Source organism: Microplitis demolitor, chromosome 2, assembly GCF_026212275.2.
Source record: "Microplitis demolitor isolate Queensland-Clemson2020A chromosome 2, iyMicDemo2.1a, whole genome shotgun sequence".
NCBI lineage: Eukaryota > Metazoa > Arthropoda > Insecta > Hymenoptera > Braconidae > Microplitis > Microplitis demolitor.
The window spans coordinates 15,868,477-15,895,208 of NC_068546.1; the positions used below are offsets into that span (position 1 = coordinate 15,868,477).

Genomic DNA, 26,732 nt, shown 5'->3' on the forward strand with positions numbered 1-26,732 from the left:
ATAATAATAATAATAATAATAATAATAATAATAATAATAATAATAATAATAATAATAATAATAATAATAATAATAATAATAATAATAATAATAATAATAATAATAATAATAATAATAATAATAATAATAATAATAATAATAATAATAATAATAATAATAATAATAATAATAATAATAATAATAATAATAATAATAATAATAATAATAATAATAATAATAATAATAATAATAATAATAATAATAATAATAATAATAATAATAATAATAATAATAATAATAATAATAATAATAATAATAATAATAATAATAATAATAATAATAATAATAATAATAATAATAATAATAATAATAATAATAATAATAATAATAATAATAATAATAATAATAATAATAATAATAATAATAATAATAATAATAATAATAATAATAATAATAATAATAATAATAATAATAATAATAATAATAATAATAATAATAATAATAATAATAATAATAATAATAATAATAATAATAATAATAATAATAATAATAATAATAATAATAATAATAATAATAATAATAATAATAATAATAATAATAATAATAATAATAATAATAATAATAATAATAATAATAATAATAATAATAATAATAATAATAATAATAATAATAATAATAATAATAATAATAATAATAATAATAATAATAATAATAATAATAATAATAATAATAATAATAATAATAATAATAATAATAATAATAATAATAATAATAATAATAATAATAATAATAATAATAATAATAATAATAATAATAATAATAATAATAATAATAATAATAATAATAATAATAATAATAATAATAATAATAATAATAATAATAATAATAATAATAATAATAATAATAATAATAATAATAATAATAATAATAATAATAATAATAATAATAATAATAATAATAATAATAATAATAATAATAATAATAATAATAATAATAATAATAATAATAATAATAATAATAATAATAATAATAATAATAATAATAATAATAATAATAATAATAATAATATAATGATAATAATAATAATAATAATAATAATAATAATAATAATAATAATAATAATAATAATAATAATAATAATAATAATAATAATAATAATAATAATAATAATAATAATAATAATAATAATAATAATAATAATAATAATAATAATAATAATAATAATAATAATAATAATAATAATAATAATAATAATAATAATAATAATAATAATAATAATAATAATAATAATAATAATAATAATAATAATAATAATAATAATAATAATAATAATAATAATAATAATAATAATAATAATAATAATAATAATAATAATAATAATAATAATAATAATAATAATAATAATAATAATAATAATAATAATAATAATAATAATAATAATAATAATAATAATAATAATAATAATAATAATAATAATAATAATAATAATAATAATAATAATAATAATAATAATAATAATAATAATAATAATAATAATAATAATAATAATAATAATAATAATAATAATAATAATAATAATAATAATAATAATAATAATAATAATAATAATAATAATAATAATAATAATAATAATAATAATAATAATAATAATAATAATAATAATAATAATAATAATAATAATAATAATAATAATAATAATAATAATAATAATAATAATAATAATAATAATAATAATAATAATAATAATAATAATAATAATAATAATAATAATAATAATAATAATAATAATAATAATAATAATAATAATAATAATAATAATAATAATAATAATAATAATAATAATAATAATAATAATAATAATAATAATAATAATAATAATAATAATAATAATAATAATAATAATAATAATAATAATAATAATAATAATAATAATAATAATAATAATAATAATAATAATAATAATAATAATAATAATAATAATAATAATAATAATAATAATAATAATAATAATAATAATAATAATAATAATAATAATAATAATAATAATAATAATAATAATAATAATAATAATAATAATAATAATAATAATAATAATAATAATAATAATAATAATAATAATAATAATAATAATAATAATAATAATAATAATAATAATAATAATAATAATAATAATAATAATAATAATAATAATAATAATAATAATAATAATAATAATAATAATAATAATAATAATAATAATAATAATAATAATAATAATAATAATAATAATAATAATAATAATAATAATAATAATAATAATAATAATAATAATAATAATAATAATAATAATAATAATAATAATAATAATAATAATAATAATAATAATAATAATAATAATAATAATAATAATAATAATAATAATAATAATAATAATAATAATAATAATAATAATAATAATAATAATAATAATAATAATAATAATAATAATAATAATAATAATAATAATAATAATAATAATAATAATAATAATAATAATAATAATAATAATAATAATTGAAAAAATATGTAAGGTCGACATCACAAAAGGAAAAAAAAAACAATCAAATAGTCATGAGGATAAGTGTAATCATGAAGGGAAGAAAGGGAAGAGTACAATTTGGTAGGAATTGCAGAAAATCGTTGCATTTTAATCCATAGAGCTTCTCTATTATAAATAATAGTTTCAGATTATAAATAGCACTTTTGTAATGATTGATTAAATATACATAAAAATATAATTAGATAAACTGCAGTAGAAAATAAACACATCAACATAAGAAAGTAAATGTATTTTTCTCTAATAATTACAATAGTCATAAAAGTTCGTCATGATTACAACGAATTCATCTTACTTATTTTTAACAGAGAATGGCATTCGAATACTCTCTTTATACTGTTGTCCGAATACTCCTCTAAAACTGCTACGTAGTTTATTGTACAATTCATTTCTTACAATTGTCGTGAATTTAGAAGTTAAACAAGAAATTACAGAGATCACAAATATAAAGTTGTACAATAGTAGTAAACGGAAGTTACCAAGCCATTCAATATGTCCAAAATCGCCTAACAGATCAAAGTTGGTCATACCTGAAAAAATATTATAAAAATGGTTTTAAATACACTTGCTAAATTACACAGTCAATTTCATATATTTTGAGAATAAAATCGAATATCAATAATAAAAATTCATTGCATTAATAGAAAGTATAGACAAAATAGAATGCATGTATGGCCATATATAATCCCCTGGTATAATTATGTGGAGTAAAGACCGACTTGAAAATTTTATGTGAGATTGAAATTTGGTAATTAACTGTTATGTTCCCGTTAAATTTATTTAATTAAATAAATATAAACTAGTTAATTTTTCTTTTTAATTTATGAATTTTAATATGGGGGGGGGGGTCTATCGACACCATAATGAGGCCGAACAGATATTATAAGCAATAAAAATCTGTAAATCGGTTGATACTGCGGGCCAGCCCTAAAACTTTCCGCTGTTTTCGGGCTCAACGAGCTCGAAAACGTAATTTTCAATATTTTTAACTTCACAATACTTATGATGACATTGGTGTTGAGCAGGATCCCGGAAAAAATAGACCCGAAATAAGTAGACTCAGAGAAGATAAATCAACGAAAATAGACCAAAAAACGGATGTAAACATCTAATGTTTTTTATTGGGCAGCTAATTTTATTTTATTTGTACAAGGCTTTGTCCCTGAACTTTACCGGGGGTTTGGCCCTAGACCCTACCGGGACTTCGCGCTTGGATCCCTAAGAAGTGTTCTTTTTTCACGAAATAAATTAACAAATGAATTGATTGCTACGTAACATTTGACACGAAGACAATATACCCGCGACAAAACACCCGCAAACCAAAATATCCACGACAAAATACTCGACGAAAAAACACCCTCAAACCAAAATACCCGCAACAAAATACTCGCAAGCCAAAATATCTATAATTAATATACTAACAACAATTATTGTTATTAAATACAAATTGTGTGTATGTGTGTAATTAAAAAAATGTACCTACACATAAAAAAATGTCAAAAGTGGCACACGGAAAAAAAATTCTAATTAAATTTTCGATAATAATATCGTAATTTGTCCTATTGAATATTATAGTGGTGGACTAGACTTTCAAAATCATAATTTTTACGATGTAGCGTTGGAAATTTCATCTAAGAAATGATACTTCAGACAAATAATATGAAATCTTAAGCTCTTTAATATAAATTACGATGTGAATATCGTAAAATTTGAAGAGAAACTAAAAATAAAATAATAATCGATCGGAAGTTGGGTTCAAACCCAAGTCCTTTCGAGTGCGAAGTGTCCGACACCTTGGACCACTCAGCCACCAAAGGGCCTACACTTTAGATAGTTTTTGAGGTCGGGCAGCACTGTAATATTTATTTTGTACAAAAGTATATAGAAAGATGAATATAGGAATAAATATAGTTTTTGAATTGTAATTTTTATTTCTTTTTTTTTTACGATGTTAAATTGTAATTTTTGAAGTAATTTTTAATCCTAAAAGTCTACGTTAAAATTACGATGTTAAATAATAAAAAATATAACCTACATAGTAAATTTTGAAATAAGATATTTAAAAATTGACGCTAATAAAAATCTAGTCCAAGATTACGATAATAACATCGTAAATTTTGCTAGAATTTTCTTTCCCTGCACTAGGTCCGTGAACCCTACCGAGGCTTTACCCCTGGACCCCTTTATTGAGATACTCTTTTTTCACAGAAAAAAAAACAACGAGATTTTTTTCTCCTTTCTCATTTTTTTTTTTAATTTATGACAAATGGAGTTCCATTTACTACACAGAATAGTAATATATAGGATAACTACAAGTTTAGTAACAGTTACTAGTATACTGTGGCACACAACCTGTAGTACCATTTACTACAGTGAGTAGTAATAAGAACTTGCATTAAATAACCACTGTGGTTCTTTTTACTCCACAACATAGTAGTTGAATATATTTTATTCCTAATGTATTAATTAAATATCTGTTAGTTAACGATCATCAGTTTTTATGTTATTGAAAAAGTTATAAAAATTTATCTTACATTCTTCGGACTTACAGTTTATCAAATTAAAATGAATTTATTAATGAATAACTTAAAATAATAAGGACTCAAATTTTAAAAGCCAAATTTTTATCAATACCCGATAAGGATAATTTTAAAAATATATTTATCATCTATGAATTCTCGTATAAGCATAAACTTAGAATAATTAAGTATTCATTTTTATTAATAGAAAATATAAAAAACATCCCTTTAAAAGTTATAATTCCGATAAATAGCAAATACTCAATGAGCAATGATTTTAAAAATTGCGTTTATTTATAACAAATGTACCATTCATTCTTAAATATATATATTATTATTTTTAATTATATATATTATTATTGCACGCCTCGATTTTTGATTATATATATTATTATTTATAATATTTTAGATTATTTACAATATTAAATGCACTGACACGAGTCGGGGTTTACCCACTGAATGGAGTAAAAAAATTTTAGGTGGAGCTGTTATTTTCTTCTTTCGATCATTTTACCACACATTGGAGTAGATTGTACTAGTAATGTGGTATTGTATACTCCAAAAATAGTTACAGATACCAATTTGTATAAAATTGTGTGGTTCCAAAAACCACAAAACAATTTTCCGGTCTATTTTTTCCGATTACCTGTTGATCAAGATCACGTCAAGTGGACCCCCCATTTTCCACTTGATCATGAAAATTAAGTCTATGTATTTTTTTTTCAAGTAGTCACTATGAAAAATTTATCGCCCAAACGATTTTTCAAAACTTTCATTTTAAGAACAATTTTTTTTATAATGAAAATTTTGAGTACTTTTCATTGAAAAATAGATTTCAAAACAACCGTTCAAAATAACCAAGTGCAGTATCTGGAGCAGTTTTGAACGGTATTCGAGAGTGTTGATATCACCATCTTGGCAGGCAAAAATATATCCTTCGGTCTCGGACATCAGGCCAGCTGACTTAAGGGAAAACGTCAGCTGCTCGGACAAGCCATGTTCACGCACGTGTTTAAAGAATACGGTGTGCATGGACTTGTCCATGTGTGTACTGAGCAGTTTTTCTTGCTCAGCGTTCCTGATGACCTTCTTAAATTTCTCCTTAGGGAGGTCAATAAGAGGGTTTACTCTTCCGAGACCAAAAGATTGTGCTGCGTACATTGCTGCCTTATATAAGAACGCTCCCTTATGCGCATTCTCATGATGGTGAACAATTTGCATAAGGAAGTTGCCATCATCTGCAGTGAAATTGACAACTTTATATGTTATACCCAAAACCAAACGATAGTGTAGACACTCCAAGCTCTGAGACCTCTCCCTCTGTAATAATCTGATTTCAGGCTTATAGCACTAACTATAAACGATTCATCATATTTATCTCTTAATACTTAATAGCAGACAATAAGGTAGCTCAAGGAAATCGTTACGTACATCCTCCTTGCGGCCCCCTGAATCCATTAATCGTAGCTCATCTATAAATAGCGGCTTTTGAAGCAAAATTAAAGCTTTATAAATTAAGCAGACTAGAAAAATTTCACGCCTGACACTAAGTGTAAACCACCTCAGGTTACAACGGAGAACGTCTCCTGTGGGTGACAAACCTGTTACTCTTGATGATCTAATTTATTAGGGCGCCTCTGGAAGCATCTAGCTTGGCCTTCCAGTTCCGGTGAAACTTAAAATAGATTATCCTAAAGAAAAAGTGGATAAAGGAATTATGAAAGAAAAATTTATTGTTCCTTGTATTATTATCCTAAATATATTTTATTAATTCCAATGACATACACACCACCCACTCTCCTACACTATTTACTAATTGATCATTCCGAGAATTCATAAAATAGAACGAGCAACGAGCAGGTGCAAGTCTCCTGGACTCTCGACACCTGACTGTACTCACACGCAAGTCCCTGGACTCTTAACGTAGTATACGTAACTCTAAGTCTGATATACCCGCCTCGACTTAAATTTATTACCTCAATCCTTAGTCTCGAACTACTCCAGATTCTTGTTTTCCTGTTCGGGATCCTGGATTCACTTATACTTAATACGAGGTAAAATTAAAGAGCTGGCAACACACCTCACCTACTTAATATTACACGTAGATGACTCAGTGAGGAGTTGTTGGCAACACGCTATACAATCAAACTCTGGTGCCTGGTGTACCCGCCTCGACAGAGAGATTTCTCGAGGTACTTTCCCTATGGGAAGCGTCTGCTGACTGCTTCTCTAGTTTGCAACAGCTCTTTTTATACCCGTTTGGATCAAGGAGTGGCCTACCCCTTCTTTAGTAGATCACCTGACTATCTACGTTAATCGGTAGTTCCTCTTCTTCTCGTTCGTAAAATTTCAAAGGCCCGCCCTCATTGATGATCTTAATTATTAACTATATCTAAACTTAACGTTATATATTGCATGTATGGAAATACTCGTCCACACGAATATTTTAAATACATAGCGTTCGCAAGCATTCAGTTTCCGCTGCAGCTTTATCTACTACTGACTAGTGATATCCGTAAACACAGCAGCACAGTAACCAAAGATTGGAAAAACTAGTGAAGTGATCAAGTTCTTCTTAACTTTCATACCGATCACGTCACCATTCATCTTTAGTAGTGACAAAACTCTCATACTACGTTTACAAACCTCACTAGTTTGCAGCGACGATGATAGAGTATCATCAAGAATAACACCTAAATATTTAACTGACTTGCAATAATTTATGGTACGATCATCGAGTACAATTTCGTAATAGATAGAGATTGCAGATCAACTCATTTATGCGGTGTACCAAAAATAATTGTTCGCATTTTCATAAAGTTTATTTTTAGTCCATTTTTCTAACACTATCCCGATATTACTTTAACCTCTTCACTAAGTACACTTATACAGTTTACAACATCATGAAGCTTGCAATAACGATAGATGACTATATTTTCCGCATCAAATACATGATGGGGAAGAAAATTTGAAAATTTCCTGTAAAATGATTTAAATGGGGTAGAAAAGGAAAAAAAAATTTTCAGTCAAATCGAAAGGGATCGGGGTCAAAAGTGGTCGGTTTGGCATTGAATAACCCATATGGGTCATTCTACGGCAAGAGGTTTTGCGGCCATAGAAGATGTGGATAAGAAGAAAAGTTGAAGTTTTTCTATTAACCGATAACTTTACGACATTAATCCCTTCTAGAAACACATTCAAGTAAGGGCAAGTCACTTCATACATATTTAGTTCCTTTTTAAAAAGCCAGGGTAGAGACGTCAAGATCAGAGTTGGTGGAGTTCGGTTCCCAGTTCGGACTTTCCATATTTTTCTCAATTCATTTATAGAATTTTCATTGAGAATGTTCCTTCTTTATCCTGCTCAATCTCCTTATATCCTAATTCTCCCTCCCCGTTATACGGAAAAGTGTGGAACGCATTACGTATATAATCCCGTATTCTCTCTAAACATGAATTAGTGAAATAAGTAAATATTCACTAATTCAGAGTGCCAATCATACCACTTTTTGGAATTAGTTCTTTGATTTGCACTTCAAATCAGTAAATATTCACTTATTTTTACTAATTCATGTTTAGAGAGTGTGTGTGTGTGTGTAAAAACATGTATACTTTCCTGTTTAACAGCATTATTCAAATTATTTAAGTAATTCATTTTTTACTATGTCAAATACATAAATAATTTAAATAATGCTGTTAAAGAAGTAGTTGTTGCGTGGATTAATTTAATGTAGGATTTTTTATAAAAATTCGCCTGATTTTTCTTTGATTGACTACAAATCATATGAGACTTATCTGAATAACAATGACCACCCCAAATTTATGAAAAACGATTTCAAAATATTGAAATTTTGAAATATTGAAATTTTTAACACGGGCTTTTGGCGGATAGAGATTTACGGGTAGTTACGACCACAAGAATAAAAATATTACTGAACGCAAAAAAGATGTGCAGTAACAGTAAAAAGTGTTGCCATTATTACTTCTCGAGTATTAAGGTGCTTTTTCATGCTGACGCTTGACGCTGCTTTTTAGCGTCAAATTCGGTCACGTCATGAGAATTTAACATTTGCGCCACTCAGAAAAAATGTAGCGATAAAGCTAAATTTAGTTTAACTTTTCTTGTCCGGTTATTAAGCGTCAAAGTCACTCAAACAATCACATCGATAATAATCGATCTTTTCAAAACAACAATCTGTTATTTTATGATTTCATAAATGTAGCGAGTCCCAAAATAAGTATTGAGAAATATCGGATAGGTTTTTGTTTTACGTTACCAGTTATAATATCGATTGTTACTTTGATTCTTTGACCACTGATAGCCGAATTGGCTGCAACTGTTGACTGCAAGTTGACAACAAATTTCTCAGAAAGTTTTCGACAGATTGCAGCAGTAAATTATCGCCACATTTCCGGAAGACTTAGAGACAATTTGCAGTCAATAGTTACAAAAGCTGAAAGTTGTCGACAACTTATCTTCAAGTTGGTCGAAACTCATGTACACCAATTTTCTGATCAGGAATTCCGGTTATCGGGGAAAATGCTTATAATGAGTCTTGAGGTAAATATCAAGTATAAGGTACAAAAATAATACATCAACTTTGTATGTATATGAAAGACTTGACAGCTATACATCGACTTTTGATACTCGTGTATTATTTGTTGCTTAAATTTGACGCTAAACGCTATAATTTATCGCTACATTTTTTCTGGGTGATGTAAATGTTAATTTCTCATCACGTGACCGAATTGGACGCTAAAAAGCAGCATCAAGCGTCAGTATGAAAAAGCACCTTTATGGATATATGTGTATATAAACGTATTGATACTACTTGGATGCATATGAGAGCAATATGACTGTACTTTTACAAAAGTTTCCAATGAGCGGCGTTCAACTAACCGCTTCAGTTATGTGCACTGAGAGAAAAAATCAGTAACTGCAACTACAAAAAAATAGTGATATACGGATACAAATATATTTTCTTAGTTACGATAACAAATCAATTTTAGTTAATATAACAATTAAATTTAGTTGCAGTTACTATTTTGTAGTTAATTCAACGTTTTAACTGTTAATGTAACTGACTAAAAATAGTTATATTTAATTCAAAGCAGTCATTCAAAGAACTAAACCCTAATCGTTAAATCAACTGAGATTTTTTACTAAACATAACGAAATTTTGAAAGTTGCTAAAACTATAAAATAATAGTGAATATTAACATTATTTCATAATTACTTACACAAATAATATTTAGCTACAGTAATTAAAGTAGGATAGTACGGCTAACCATATATATGTAGTTATGAGAACAACTAATTTTTATTTACCAGTGTGATGAAATTATATTTCATCTAACAAAAAAAACTTAGTTGTTGTCTCCATGGAAGTTTAGTGGATTTTAAGGAAAAAAAAAATTATTTTTTGTTTACAATGTTAATTTTAATGGTTTGTTAGGTTGTTTATTTATTTATTTTTTTTTTTTTCGAGGCTTTTAAGTTTATTTCATTTTATATGATTTTTTTTTTTTTTTGTGATATGAGATGGCTTATGTATATTTTTGTCAAATTTATCTGACACACGCGATTAAACTTATATTTTTAACAACCTTCCTATGCTTCTTAAATAATTATTTCGCAGTCGCCCTAAGAAGGATTCGAACCTAGCGCCCTACGCACGCAAGACCGACGATGTACCGCTACGCCACACGGCCGATGAGTAGCCATAGACGTTACTTAACTTATAAGCTAAGCGTACAAGTACTCACTTCGTTACAGCAACAAAATTAATTTAGTTACGGCAACCATTGTTTTCGCTCACAAATTAACCTTCAGAACTTAAGAAAATTCACATATCACGCTAAAAAAAATATATTTTGATTATAAAACAGAAGTTCATGTCACGAAACTCCGAATCGACTGACATACACAAATTTTGGCCAAATTTTTTTGTCTTATAAATTTTGGGCTCAGAAACTCAGAACAATTTAGACTTTTCAGACTTAGAAAAATTTTAAGTTTCGGGACTGAAAAGATTTCAGTGCTCAAAAAAAAAAAAAATAATAATAATACTTGTCGAACGCAAATTTAACGATTTATATGTAGATCATATCGAAATAATATATTATTTTAACGAAATTTTTTCTAAGTCCCAATTTTAGTTTGATTAAGTACCAAATAATATTTGATTTAACTAGTTAGTATGTGTTGTAACCACTAAACTTTTATTGTAGCGATAACTAAAAATAAATAACAAACTAATTTTAGCTACTTCAACTATTTTTTTTAAGGCATCTGAACAATAAATAATTATCATAACTATTTAAATTAGTTACACCAACTAAATAAAAATACTTGGATAGAACTATGTAAAATGTTTTACCACTACTATTTAAAATTGTTACATCAACAGCAAAAATATAGTGATATACGGATACAACTTTAAAAAATTCATTGAATCAACTATTTCGAAATAGTTAAAAATATATAGTTGCTGCTACGATTCTTTTTAGTTAGATTGAGTACCAAAAAATATTTGATTCAACTAGTTAGTATTTGTTATGAATACTAAACTTTTATTGTAGCGATAACTAAAAATAAATAACAAAATAATTTTAGTTACTTCAACTATTTTTTTAAAGTCATTTGAATAATAAATAATTATCATAACTATTTAAAGTAGTTACAACAGCTAAATGAAAATAGTTGAATACAACCATGTAAAATGTTTTACCACTACTATCTGAAACTTGTTACATCAACAGCAAAAATATAGTGATATACGGATACAACTTAAAAAAAATCGTTGAATCAACTATTTCGAAATAGTTAAAAGTATATAATTACTGCTACGATTTTTTTTAGTTAAATTGAGTACCAAATAATATTTGATTCAACTAGTTAGTATTTGTTGTGACTACTAAACTTTAATTATAGCGATAACTAAAAATAAATAACAAAATAATTTTAGTTACTTCAACTATTTTTTAAAGTCATCTGAATAATAAATAGTTACAATAACTATTTGAATTCGTTACACTAACTAAATTAAAATAGTTGTCTCTTTTTAGTTATGGCAACTACTGAGATTTCTTTCAGTGTGGTTTCCTTAATCCGGTATGTTATACTTTTGAACGTGACTACCTCGAAACAACTACCTTAAGCAGGAAAGCATCTGTGTTCTTACACTAACATACGGGTCTATGTACGTGAGGCGTTCCACTATTTTCCGTGTTATAGGGGAGAAAAATTGAGATAGGAGGGGATTGAGTAGAATAAGGAAGGAACCTTCTCAATAAAAAGTTCATAAATAAATTGAGAAAAATACATAAAGAAAACAGTTAACTTGAGTCAAGAAAAATATTCTTGATTCAAGAATTTTTTTTCGATCGATTCGGAAAATCAAAATTTACTTGCACCAAGTAAACAATTATTTTAAAATTTTTATCTTAAAACAAAATTTTTTCTCTCACGTCAACATATTTACACGCTTAAATCAAAAAATTATCACTAGTTTCAAGAGTTATATTTCTTAAAGTAAGTGATATTTTTTTGAAGCAAGATGCATTATTTCTTTGTAGCAATATTGCATTTTTTTGTTTAAAGAAAATAAAATTTCATGGAACAAGTATTATATACTTTTCACGCAAGTATTTTTACATTTTCCGACCAGGAAAAAAAAAGTTGCTCAAGACAAGAGAAAAAATTTCTAGGGAGAAGAGATCGATATAAAGAAGGGGAAACTCACCAGTGCTAGGCAGCAGCAGCGGGAGTAGTTCGGTGTTCGCCACGGGATCGCTCCCAGCCACTTGTAGTGACCCTGGTAAGATAGATATTTTAGAGTTGTTATATTCCAAATTTAAACACGATTTTGTTTAAGTACTTCTCTGTTATTTGACAGAGTAACAAGTACCTTTTTGGATTGTACTATAGTAGTATATTGTACAATACTTCATGATATTAATATTTAATATTGATGGTTACTTGACTAATTTTTCACGAAGTAAAAAAATGAAAGAAGACGTTTCAGATAAAAAAAAAGAAGAATCGATACGTCAGATTTTCGGAGAGAGAATACATTTTTGATTGAGAAAATTTTTCGTTTTTATTAAAGAAGGAAACTTTTGGAGCATGAAATTTTTTTTCTTGGCCCAAGCAACTTTTATCTTCACTCAAGCAAGCTATTTTTTGGAGGAAGAGAATTTTTTTCTTGGACGACTCATAATGCTCATTTATTACTTAATTTTTTTTTTTTTTTTTAATTATATTAGTAATTTCTTATAATTATAAAAGAATTTTCTCAAAATATCTCGATTAATAACAAAAAAAATATATATGTAAATAAAAACAAATAAAAAAAAGAATTAAATTGAAAAAATTCAAGCTTACCAATTAGCAATAACACGAAAAAAAAATAGCTGTACTAGGACGGTAATGTGCAAGCGCCCCTGGTGGAATAAAAGTACGTATAATGTATAGATATATCACCATCTATGTTAATTTTACATAGATATATATATATATATATATATATATATATATATATATATATATATATATATATATATATATATATATATATATATATATATATATATATATATATATATATATATATATATATATATATTATAACGGGTTTTTCACCACCGGGGATCTACCGGAGTGAAGTCCGAGTACACTTACTATTTGACAACCTTGTTCAAAATTTTAAAGTTGGGCGCCAGGTGATTTTATAATCACCAACTAAATAATTATCAAAACAACCAAATGTCGGCTCAGGGTGGCGGATCGGGGAAAGGTCAGGCAGTTAAGATTACGATAAAATAAGTGATCAGAATTAAACAAATTAGTCGTATATTCAATAGACAAAATAACTGATCGGTTTCACACAAATTGTCGGTTACACAAACATAATAAATGCCGTTGTCGGCTTGACTCGATATAAACCAAAGTACAACAAAACGTAGTTGATCGGAAACAGTCAGTTTTGCAAAAAAAATAACAGTCAGTTGTCGAAAGAAAAAAAAAACTCGTCGTTTATTTCATCAACACACTCGACGTAGTTCTTAACGAAATACTCGACCGGTGACGTCAGAGTATTTTACATGGCAAGACTCGGCTGCCGCAACGAATGAGAAGGAGATAATCCGTAATTCTCGGAATTGCTCGATTGGAATAAAATAAAATATAAAATAATATTTTATTTCAGTAACGCGTAATTTCACTATCATACAGTTAGGACGTACAATCAATCATTAATTTAATTATTATTTTCATAAATCGCGTTGCACTTGTTCATAAAACCAAATCAATCGGTCGTACACTTGATCAGTTCTCGTGCCGAGGCTTCGGCTTATTCGCTTGTTCACGACGGCGGTTATTTGTTAAAAAAAAACTTACTTATCGCAATGACTTGTTCGTTAATCACTCGGATTGTTCTTATAGAACAAAATTCACGTTGTTCAAGAGTCGTAATCAAAATTGTTCGTTTGGTCGGGTCGAATTTCTCGAATCGTACAACGTGACCGTTCAGTATGGCGTCTAGTCCGGATCTCCCATCACGATCCATGGGTTGGATCAATTAGTCGGTCGAAGTCGAAATTTTCGATTCTAGATGTCACTAAAATTTGCTCATCCGGTAACTATTTCTTATTTGAAATAAATTCAAACCACGAGTCGATGTCGAATTTTCCATCATGTTACAATATATATATATATATATATATATATATATATATATGTGTGTATAGTTATATAACCTTTTTATTCTATTATTAATTGTAATCAAACGACACTAAGTTACCTAGCCATTTTCAATAGGGGATCTACAAATCTTTCAAAGAATTTAAAATAAAAAAATTCGATTCAATCACTGGATTTTTTCGCAAGTTATCGTGTATCCGGGATTCATACTTGACGGACAGGAAATTATTTTAAACTATTTTGATGTTTTTTTGGTTTTTATTAAACTAAATTAATTTTTGAAAAGTATGGAATTAATCTCCATTAAATTATCTTCAAAATGGTGTGCAACATATCTTAATTCCGTGAATCAACAAAGGTATAATAATTGAAATAGTTGCCGAAGTGAGGTGAAAAAAATTTTCGATCGTAAAGTACTCTCTGATGCTTCGCATCATGAGTCGTGCAATAAAACAAAATTATCTAAATATTAGAATTTCAACTAAATGAATAGTGTTACGTCTGGCGAAATTTAAACAATTAATTTTTTTTTAATGTTATAATTTTAAATAGAGTAACGAGAGAATACGTTAAGTGCCTCGGTGGTCATTTAGAAACATACCTTCGTGCGTCACAGCTTTTAACGGCTTAAGACCCAAACAAACAAACATTTAGAAACTTATTTAGTTTATGAATTATCGATAAGATTCGAAACCTTTTAAACTCATTACAAAATAATTTTTTACTAAACAAATGACTCATTCTAGTGTTTTTAGGTTCTAGACAAGAGGCCAGGCAATGATAAATAATAAATAATATTTTATAAATTATAATAAATAATTAAAGGTTCTAGGTGGGTACACCAGGCCTGATAAACAACATTCAATAATAAATAATTATAATAAGAAATAGTAAATAATATTTTTATATTCTATAAGAAATACGTAAGGTTCTAGGCAAGAGGCCAGGTCTGATAAGTAGTAAATAATATTAATATATAATAAATAATATTTATAAATAATATCTCATAAATAATATTCAAAGATAATATCCGATAATAAGTAATAATAATTTTGAATAACTAATAAAAATAATCAATAAAAATTAAACGTGGACAGGGAAATGCTCGTGCCTGTGTGTGCGTGTGTGTGTTTTACCACGCGTAAATGTGCTTGCGTGTGGGTGAAAACATACACACACACGCCCACACACTTATGCGAATAGACAATAGATATAATAGAGAAGCTCCAATCATAGAGCGAGTTCAGGCGACGCTCTCCGGAAAATCAAGGAGTGAGGGTAAGGGCCAGGAGCCGGACCTCTAATTGGTCACGGTTTTCCCCCCAATTGAGGACTATTGGGACGCCCTGAAATTCGAGACCCAAAAAATTGGTCGCGTGAACTCTCTCTCTTGACCAGGATCTCCCAGGGTGCAGATCGGAAACGTTTAATTAAGTTCAGTGGCCGGCTTTCTCCACGTAGAACTTTAAGTTATTTTAAAATTAGAGTCAGTGACCATCTATATTCAACGTTCAAGTATTTTGTATCATTGTTATCTCCGTTTAATTTGTGTTACAACGAAACTACTGTGACCAGGTATGTCAATGAATATTGCAAAATAAATAGGTTCAGATAAAATATTGTAGGAGCGTTAAGGAATAATATTGAATAATTTTACAGCAGAATTTTAGAATTTTGTAAGAGACTTTAGAAAATAGTCTAGTCACGAATTTTTATTTCTGGAACTGTATTTGAATAATCAATTTTACTTAAGTGTTGTTTGGCGTTTAATTTTGCGTTTAGTATTTATATTAGAATCATTAAATTTTGTGGTTAAAAATTGTGTTTGAATAATTAAATCTTTGTAATAGCTAAGTAACAAACCATAACATTTGTAAGGTTTTTTTTGAATATATATTCATTAAATTTTAACCCGAGAATTTATCATTTAAATATAACCTTCACCAACAATATTATTTAAGCAAAAACCTCTGGAGTTCCCGGTCTATAGGATTCGGCTTGGACCTAATACTCACTAATTTAAAAATAATTACGTACCAAATTTGGACGTAACAATAGATATTGAAATTGGATTAAATACATTGAGATCTAAAAAAAAAAAAAAAAAAATTAATACAAAATAAAAATAATTGGGTTATTAAAAATGAATATTTAAATTAAACAAAGATCAAAATTAATAATCTTAATCGCAACTCAGAAAATTTAATAATAAAAATTTTTAATATCAAAATATTAATATTTAAACTGAATTAAATTAAATAAAAATTAAACCAAATATTCATAATATATTCAAACTAAAAATAAATGTAAATTTAAATGAAATGAAGTTATGAAAATTAAGTAAAATAGATAAGTTTAGAAATATCAAAAACATAAAATAATCATAAAACAAGGAAATCGATTAATTAATTAATTAATAAATTAATTAAGACAAAATCACGTCATAAGTTATTCAATAAGAAAAAAGGGCGGATTGTGAAGGACCCAAGGAGAGGAGGCCCGAAGCAACTACGCCATTGGGAAAAACAATATGGAAGGGATAATGAGGCCCCGAAACAATGGGTTTCCGGAAAAAAGTGAGAAATATTGGATGGACACGACAGAGCGGAGACGTAGAATTTCCCCGAAAGTTATATATATCTAGGCGGTCTTTGAATGTACTCGCTCTCTCGTATCCTGATAAGCCCGGTGTGAGTTTCATCAAATAATTAAAGAACAAGTGTCAAGCAATTTTATATCATAAATGAAAATTAACAGTGCGAGTTAAAGTAAAATAAGTAAGCCAACGTACGATGAAAGAAATCAGGTACGATCTTCAATTGAATATTATGAAATATAATTTTTAAATATAATTTTGAATATTGATTAGAGTTGGCTGCTCCGCCACTCAACAATATATTTTTTTTCTATTTTTTAATTGTGATTAGAATTGGCTGTTAGCCACCTAACATTTCATTACCATTTTTTTAATTTTGTAAATTACAGTAGGCTGACTAGCCACCTAATATTTTTCCCATAAATTGCTCGACTAAAATGGGCTAAAAGCCATTATTTTTTATTAAGAACTAATTTCAAACGAATCGAAATAATACGTTGAAATGTAATTACACCCTCGTTCAGAATTATTTAATTTTTTAAAACAAGTGCTCCAAATAATTTCGCATTACAAAATAGAATCATTTAAATATCATCGAGCAGTATTTAAAGTAAAATTCATTTGAATAATACCTCAATTCGAAATTTAGAACTCAATTTTTCTCCTTAAAATTGTTTAATTTGAAATTACTAAACCATTATTTTTGGCAAAATTTATTTGAATTGTATAATTATCACACATTAGGATTTACTTAGAAACTTTGTTATCAGGAACATAATCTTCAAACCTCAACAGTTTTTGTAATTGAGTTGACAATATAGTTAAAAATTAAAATTTATACATCGTTTAATTAATTCAAAAATAAACCCATCCTTCTTGATATAAAATCTCTGGGGTTCCCGGTCTAAAGGCTTCGGCTTCGGCCATATACCCACAAAAACAACATTTATGTTAATTTCTGACATAACACAATCATATAGAATAATACATTATTTTGTATAGTAAGGCAGAATCATTTTCTCCGGGCATCGAAATTCAAGTTACAAAATATGATAAAGTCATATTATAAACAAATATACAACTCAATTAACTATATTTGAAATTGAAGAATAATATAAATTCGATATTAAAAAAATTATCGTTGGGAAAACTTTATTATGGGGATATTTTGTCGAGGGATCAAGACTCCTGGTAGCATGAGGCTGGCCCACAGGTCAACCATTTTCCAGATTTCTATCAAATCGATACTCTAAGTTGTCGTATCACGAGTTCAGAGAAACTTTCTTTAAGATTTTCTGCGATTTTTTAATCTCTAACTCAGGTTGAAACTTCTTGCTAAAGCTAAAATAAAATTGTAGCATTTGGTCCTTAATTACATCACCATAATCGGTTCGAAAATGTTTTTAATACTTTATACTTAATAACACAAACCTAATATTCGTGAAAGGAGTGGTAATGCTGAACTGTGAATAAGAAGAAGCACACAGTTCGCGATGAGATGTGTTAGCGGAGTGCCTCGTGGTTGTGGCATAATTTTATTCACACCTGGTAATCCGTATAATCCAACAGTACTTGTAATTGCTACGTAAAAAATAACAATTACTTCTACTACTGCACCTATTGGTCCCAATTTTGATAATGAACTAATCCCAAGAGTGAATTGCTGGAATAATATTTTATTACATCAAAAATAAATTTCAATAGTCGTTAATAATAATGATAGTAAATAACGCTAACCCGTGTAATTAATGGCAGTGCTTTAATTCCAATTAATAATTCCAACGTATTTTGGAAAGCCAGTAATGCAGTCGTTGTAGACAAAAAAAACAGAGCTAATATTGCGAAAGGATACAATAAAGTTCTTCTTACCCACCAGGTTTTCCTTTGTTGGTCTAAAACCTGTAGTTGGAATTGAATTTTAATCAACCTTTCGACCAGGTTTTGTTTAAGTATTCTGGTTTCGAAAAAAGTAGAAGTCGAAGTTTTGTTTATACACTGCTCTTCATCATCAAATAACGTATCATAAATGGGTGGCAGCATTGAAATTGATTGGGTATGTACATCATCTCTCGACTCATGACTATGAAGCCTACATAATTGAAAAGAATTGTTGAGTTTTTTTGACATTCAAATTGTTTTGTTATACAAAGGGGCTTTGACATACTTTGATCGCTATTTAATATATCGAGGGTCTTCTGACGCAACCTCGTATCTCAAAAACTACTACTTTTCAGGAGAGACAAAAAACGTTTTATAATGAACTTCCGGCTTTTTTTTATCAATTCTTTTTACAAATCTAAAAAGTAATCAAACTTCCTATAAATTTTCAAGATAACTGTTATATTAAATGTATTTAATTATTATTTTTTTTGCTCATTTTATGAGATACGTGTTTGCTGCACCGAAAAATTGCTGAAAAATGTAACATACGTGTTTGCAGTATTCTTAATTGAAATAAAAGCACAGACATAAATGGGCTTTTTGGATCATTTTATTCAGTAATATATTATTAACTTTTCAATTATTCTTAACCAAGTAACAATATTATTGATAAACTTATTAGTGCCATTATTTATAGATTATGACAACACAGTATTTTTCTCAAATTTTTCGTGAGATATATGATTTTTTAAATTATAGCTAATATTAGTATCACGTATTTTCAATAATACTTCGAATCATTTCAAATAAAAACGTTTAATTAAAATTGAGAAATCAAATAAATATAAAATATTATAGGCTCGCCGGATGCAAGAAATTCTGCGGTTTGATGGACATAAGCAGTTCATTTTTAAACCAGTCTACATACGATTTTTATATTGATAAAATAGATGAGTGTATTGAGACAGTTACTCAGACTATTCTCATCTGCTGCTGAAGAAGAAAAACAATTTACAAATATTGAAAACGATTTACGAGATACGACTGCTGGTTCAAAGATTGTTAATATTGCGGCATTGGTCGCTGCTTGTATTTTCAATGAAGGAACATCAGCTTTATTATTGATTATGCACGGTATGGATTTAAAATTGGGTCGAAACTCCCACAAATATGCCCGAATTTCGGATGAAAACCGTGTGTGCGCAGCCAAAAAAAAATCTGCCAGCGAGATTTGCGAAGCCAGAATCCGTCATCGACAGGAGCAAAAAGATGCCCTGGACATTGCAACTGCTGCAGGATCTTTACTTTATGGCCCAGGAATCGACGACTTACTGTAAGTTATGTCACGATTGGAGATCGTGATGGGCGTAGATACGATATTCGCATAAAATGTAGTGAATAAAAGGGTACTTACATTGATCAAGGACCGATCCTATGACCTGGGCTCACTTGACCAAATGCTCAGTTTATTCTATTTTATATTAAAATCGCGCCTACACAATATTGTTGAAGACAATATTGATAAAATCCAAAACGATTTCCAATTTATTATGTGACTGATCTAATTTCACAATCAAACGTCGAGCGGTAAACGTAAGATTGTGTATCCCCTACTGTGAATTATCGGTCTGAGCGGTTAGACAGGTAGAAAAATAAGGGATAAAGGAAGGTGGGCTGCCGAAAAGCCTCATGAAGCTAGTATCTCACTGCTAAAGTAAAATTGTTTGATAAATAATGCTTTTCAAATGTTTTATGTTAACGAGTATTTATTTATTAAGGACTCAATATTCTCAAAATACAAAAGGGTTACAAATGGCAATATTTAGACACGACTTACAACGATCAAGGACCAATCGTACGATCTGGGCTCACGTGATCGGATACTATACGCTAATATCGCGTTGATTATGCTTCTGAAACTAGTAGAAAATAATATATCGATTATACGAGTGCTTACGACGATCAAGGACCGATCCAATGATCTGGGCTCACGTGACCGAATGCTCAATCGGGATATCAATCCTCTAGCCACGAACACCGTCAAGTGTCCGGAGTTCGGTATGGTTCAGAGTTTGATTCCCAAAAGAACTAATGAGCTAAAGTCCATGGTCTTTTTATATGATCTTCACATATGAAAAGTGGTGGTAACCAGTTTCCTACACGAAAAGACTCGGACTCGCCCGAAAGTTCTAGGTCCATGCACACGTGTGATCTCTGGGAAATAGATTTTGACTATTAAGTAGACTGATGACCTGGCGCCACTCTGTCGTCGAGCATGATCGTGTAGGAAACCATAAATTTGGAGGTTTCCATTAGCTTTCTCTAATTTCCAAAAATCACATGCAAGTGCGCATGAGTTGGGTGGTCTATAGTTTTAAGATGAAAAATCAAAGAAAAGACTACCACTTCTATGCTTAGATTAGTTAAATGGGAACGGATACATAAATTTTAAAAGTTCGTTAAGTGAAAACTGATGAAATCTGTAGAATAAGAGAAACTTATTGTACATTTATCCCATTAGTACCTTTCCTATGTGGGACAGTACGACTTAATTGTCAACGCTCAGGTAGGTATATTTGTCCGGTACGACTACTGGCGTCAGTAAGTCGGCGACATAAAAAAAAAGGTCTAAGTGCAAGAGGTCTTGGGCTCTCACGTACTAGGTGGACCGATATTCTTTTATGCGATCTACACTACTGATGGTTACTCTGTTAATTATTATATATAAAAAAAACTGAAGGTTTATTCGGAACGCATCGTTTTATGTTACCGCCTGTGTCTTACTATATTCTGACTATGTCGTCATAGTTCTTGAGAAAAATAGTTTTCTCATGTGCCTTTTTTTTTTCAAAAAAAAAATTATTTTAACGACTTGTAAGGATACGAGTTGAACGTATCAGCCGTGACAGTTACAAAAAACATTTTTTTTTTCCTCTTTTATTGTTACTCAAAACTTTAAACGCGTTTTACTCGAAACCGTGTTTTCAGAGTCGGTTGTCAAATGTTCTCGAAAACTACTCAACCGATCTTGATGAAATCTTACACAGGTGTTCGAGTTACAATTTACTCGTGCTTGGACGAAAGATTTTTTTTTTTTCAATTACAACTATTGAAAAAAAAAAATGTCAAGCAAATTTGACCGAAATTTTCATTTTTTTGGAAAAATGTCTGCCAAAATTCCAATTTTTATTTTTTTTTTCCTTCGTTCAAGCACGAGTTTATGGTCTTAACTAAAACACTTATTTTTGTTTTTTCATTTTAGATAATCCTGTCAGAAGTTATGCTGACAATGTGGACGCACCTTTTTTTCGAGGGAGCACCGGAAATGTTGTCACAACGGAATAGTTTAAAATTTTTTTTTTTTTTGAAAATTTCAGAAGTTATTCTTTAAATATGTATCGATAAGACAGAAAAAAGTTTGAATTAAATAAATAATTTTTTACATAGAAAAAAAAAAAATTGAAAATAGGCCTTTTTTTACCCAAAGAAACCTATGTAACCCCTTAAAATTTCTAATTACAACAACAAACTAAATCATATTGCTACGAGCAAACTTAGTTATGCGCTATCTGATATTTTTGAGACACGAGGTTGCGTATGACATGTTTTTACTAGATGAGATACGTGATTGCATTTTGTTAAATAAAAGAAAAAAACTATTCAATATTTTTATCTATATCTACAGCAAAAACTCAAAATCGTCAAAAATCGAGTTTCGAGGTTGCGTCAGAAAACCCTCGATAATTGAAGGTCTTGTGATGTTATTTCTATAAAAAAGTTACATATTTGGAGAGCATGGAACGTGTAGGATTTAGCCAATGTAATAAATGAATTTTAAAAATAAACTAGCCTTGTGGGCCAGTTTTAAATAAATACTTTTCACAAGGAGTTTTTGGAAGTCAAAGATATTATTAGATTAAAAAAATTTTCAAATTTTTTTTACTTTTTTTATTTGGTCTACGGACGTGGGAAAATTTTTTTTCGCTTAACCACTCTAAGGATCGGATACCTTCCTTATTCAGCTTTAATTTCATCTTTTATAAACCTTGATACGTACACTTGTCGCCGAGATATCGGTCTTCATATGCAAAAGGATCCTTTTGTCTTTGATTATCGATATCTCAGCAACCAATGATCGCACAGAAAGTTAATGGTGGGTTTTAAAAACTTTAATAAATTCCCTTGTATAATTAGCCATTTCTTTTCAAAAAAAAATTTTTTTTCTTTCGTCACATGAACTTGAAAATGCAACAAAAAAAGGGCTTTTGCTGGTTTTTTGGAAAATCAAACGCTGGATCGAAAATATTGTGGAAATCAATCATTTTGAGTGTGCATTTTACAGTTTAATATGCTCACAAAAACCCTACAAAAAGCCATATTAATCCAACCAGCCGTTTTTTTGTTTCACTCGATCGAATTTTTGAAAAAAATGAAGGATCACATTTTTTGCTCTGAAAAGCTCGTAATCTTTAACAAATGAAAAAAAAAATTTTTTCCGAGCTTCGTCCACATTTTCGTCTCAATCAGTGCTTTAATTTTCACAAAATAAAAAAATTAAAAAAAAAAAATTTCAAAAAAACAAAAAATTTTTCTTTTTTTTTAATTTTTTTTTTGTTGCATTTTCAAGTTCATGTGACGAAAGAAAAAAAATTTTTTTTTGAAAAGAAATGGCTAATTATACAAGGGAATTTATTAAAGTTTTTGAAACCCACCATTAACTTTCTGTGCGATCATTGGTTGCTGAGATATCGATAATCAAAGACAAAAGGATCCTTTTGCATATGAAGACCGATATCTCGGCGACAAGTGTACGTATCAAGGTTTATAAAAGATGAAATTAAAGCTGAATAAGGAAGGTATCCGATCCTTAGAGTGGTTAAGCGAAAAAAAATTTTCCCACGCCTGTAGATCAAATAAAAAAAGTAAAAAAAATTTGAAAATTTTTTTGTCGCTGGTTTTTCTAAGATTACTCAAAAACCGCTGACGCTAAAAATTATTAATGTTTTAACCCAAAGAGTAGACAGGTGAAGCTACAATTTCCTTTTTTCTCATCCTTGTACGACCATGTGTCTCGAAGTTACGGCCTGTTGCGAATCACCCAAAAATTTGGAATTTTTTTTTCATCCTTTAATTTTTTCCAGTAGTGTATATATATATACACTAGTCCCAAAAATTAAGGGATCGAAAAAAAATTCGAAATTTTTGGGTGATTTTCAACATGCTGTAACTCGGTGAAAAATGGTCGTAAAAAAAAAAAAAAAAAAGGAAATTGTTTTTTGAAGCGATAATGTTTATTAAAAAACAGGTTAAAATTGGCATATTTAAGGATATTCGAAAATCTTGCTATAACTTTGGATATAAGGGATGAACAAAGGATATCGTTGTTTTTTTTCCAACCTCAAAGTGTCCTGAAAAAACCCTGAAAATTTCAAAGAGCTGCGATTTTTCTTTCTTAGTGTCCCGAAGCTATAAATTTATCGATTTTGCCAAAAATCTCCATAATTGGTAGTTTCTCGGTTTTTGGTCATTTTTTCGATTTAAAATTTTTATTTTCACCTGTAATCTTGATTTCTTAGATCAAAAAGATTGATTATCGAAAAAAATTGAAAAAAAAAAAAATTTTGAAAAAAAATTTTTTTTTTCAAAATTTTTTTTTTCGTTGTATACGTAATGATTTATCATTGTCAAAAAAAAATCCTCAATTTTTTTTCACTGTCGGTATGTGTGTAAGAAGCGTAAATTCGAACGTGCAATCTCCACGTGGTACACTTTGGGAAACGCTAATGCGAGCGGTAAAAAAAAAATTGATTTGATAGATTAGGGTGCTCCAGTTGAAACGAACATTTTTTTTTTAGCGGACACAAGAAAATTTTGTTATTGCTTTTGAGAGAAAAATCCCCTAAAAATTTCAGCTCTTAATTTAAATTTTTAATTACTTCCTCTTAAGTATCAAAGTTTTCCCATTTAAAAATCATGTAAATCGAATAACTTTTCTTTTAAATTATTATAACTTAGCCCGGTTTTGAGCTATCGTTTTGAAATCATTTTTTATTTGTAGAGTAATTGTTGCTTTTTAAATGTGTATAAAACGGTTTTGATCTAACTTGATCCCTGTCGATTGTATCAGCTCCAAAAGTCAATTTTTTACTTTTTTCATTTATTTGTGTTAATAGTGAAGAAACGGTTTACCTTACCACAAATATGCATAGGACCAATCTTTTAGGAAATTTTGTCTTCTACAAAATTGCTCATGACACTTATATTGCTAAAGTGCACTATTCATGAGATACATGCATTTTAACATTTTACAGTAAAAAAGATTAGTACTGTAGTAAGTTGTCACGATATTTAAATATCGCGGCAGTCTCGCATCAGGTCGGTGAGCAACAGAGGGGAGCAAACGCTGCTCACACGTCTCATCCGATATATTGTTATTATAATTATTTTGTTTACATATAAGATTTTGTTTGATTTATTGCGTTAATAATACTTTATTAATTTCCTAGGTATAAATTGTGTTGAATTCAGGAAAGTTTACTGATTAATTTAAGCATATAATTCGATTTTTGTAGCGCTGGGAGAAATAATTGCGCATTTTATTTATATGCTTATGATTATTTTGATTGCTTGACGCATGCGCGTCAATGCAACAGTTGGCATCCATAAATTTATTCATTGAAAATAAATAAATTATTATAAATAAATTTACTAGTTTATGAATAAATTATTGGTTGATTTATCGTTAAATAATATTAAGAATTAATTATGAAAGAGACAATTGGTCATTTAGCGTCAGGAACTAGATAAATTACACGGCCCAATTTATGCACCATGTTGGTGGTACTGGAAAAAATAACATGCGACAGTTATATATCTCCATTTGGTTGAAGTGAGATATATGACAAAATGGCGCCGACCTAGGTGCCGGCATGAGATTCACGTGCTGCCGTGGTCAGACGTGGGATAGTCTCTGTAAGAGTAGAGTGTGTGCTTCTCTTACATTAAGATAGTTATAAATTTGACGTCATTTGGTATTTTGAGTAGATAATATAAACCCATTGGCATTATTTGAGTATTTTGGTAAAAAGCATAAAGGAAAATACATTTACCGTACTAACGAGCAACCAAGGGAGTTGAATAATTACGTTAACTGTAAGTACTTTTTGGCTAATACATTGGCGTGTAATTTGGTTCCCGAGTTGGTGATCATTTGTCGATCTCATAAGTGTGAGAGAGATAGTAATTCCTGAGTTTTAATATTTTTCACTAGCATATGATAAAATGCGTGATTATTGTGCCCAGTAAATACTAATGCAATAAGTGGAAGTATTCAGTATTATTTTATCATTACCAAATATTGATTGTGATAAATATTTGGTTATTTTTCATTATTATTTCATTGTTATAACAAATTATATGCGACCGGGTTTTCAATAATTAATTATGAATTAGTGAATTATTTCTTGATACTGATTATTAT

At 28.1% G+C, this 26,732-nt stretch overlaps 2 protein-coding genes across 11 annotated transcripts in view; one reads left to right on the forward strand and one right to left on the reverse strand.

Annotated features, from left to right (window-relative positions):
- Positions 1 to 710: 710 nt before the first annotated feature.
- Positions 711 to 1,028, forward strand: LOC128667315 (glycosyltransferase-like protein gnt13; the record flags this gene model as incomplete). The annotated part of the gene is made up of 1 exon (XM_053736935.1): positions 711 to 1,028. A coding segment is annotated over one exon (318 nt), but the record flags the coding sequence as incomplete, so codon positions are not given.
- Positions 1,029 to 2,765: 1,737 nt separating this feature from the next.
- Positions 2,766 to 26,732, reverse strand: part of LOC103578088 (protein Lilipod) — a 118,589-nt gene continuing 94,622 nt past the window's right edge. For 7 of the 10 annotated variants that reach the window (XM_053736929.1, XM_053736928.1, XM_053736933.1 and 4 more), the window contains 4 exons: positions 19,109 to 19,460; positions 18,803 to 19,034; positions 16,813 to 16,863; positions 2,766 to 3,084 (listed from right to left, as the gene is read on the reverse strand). In XM_053736929.1, coding sequence (XP_053592904.1) covers positions 2,846 to 3,084; positions 16,813 to 16,863; positions 18,803 to 19,034; positions 19,109 to 19,460 — 874 coding nt within the window. In that variant the 3' untranslated portion in view covers positions 2,766 to 2,845. Of the gene's footprint in view, positions 3,085 to 16,812; positions 16,864 to 18,122; positions 18,713 to 18,802; positions 19,035 to 19,108; positions 19,461 to 26,732 lie in introns of those variants that run through there. The other 3 variants (XM_053736934.1, XM_014440019.1, XM_014440027.2) reach the window with 3 other exon arrangements.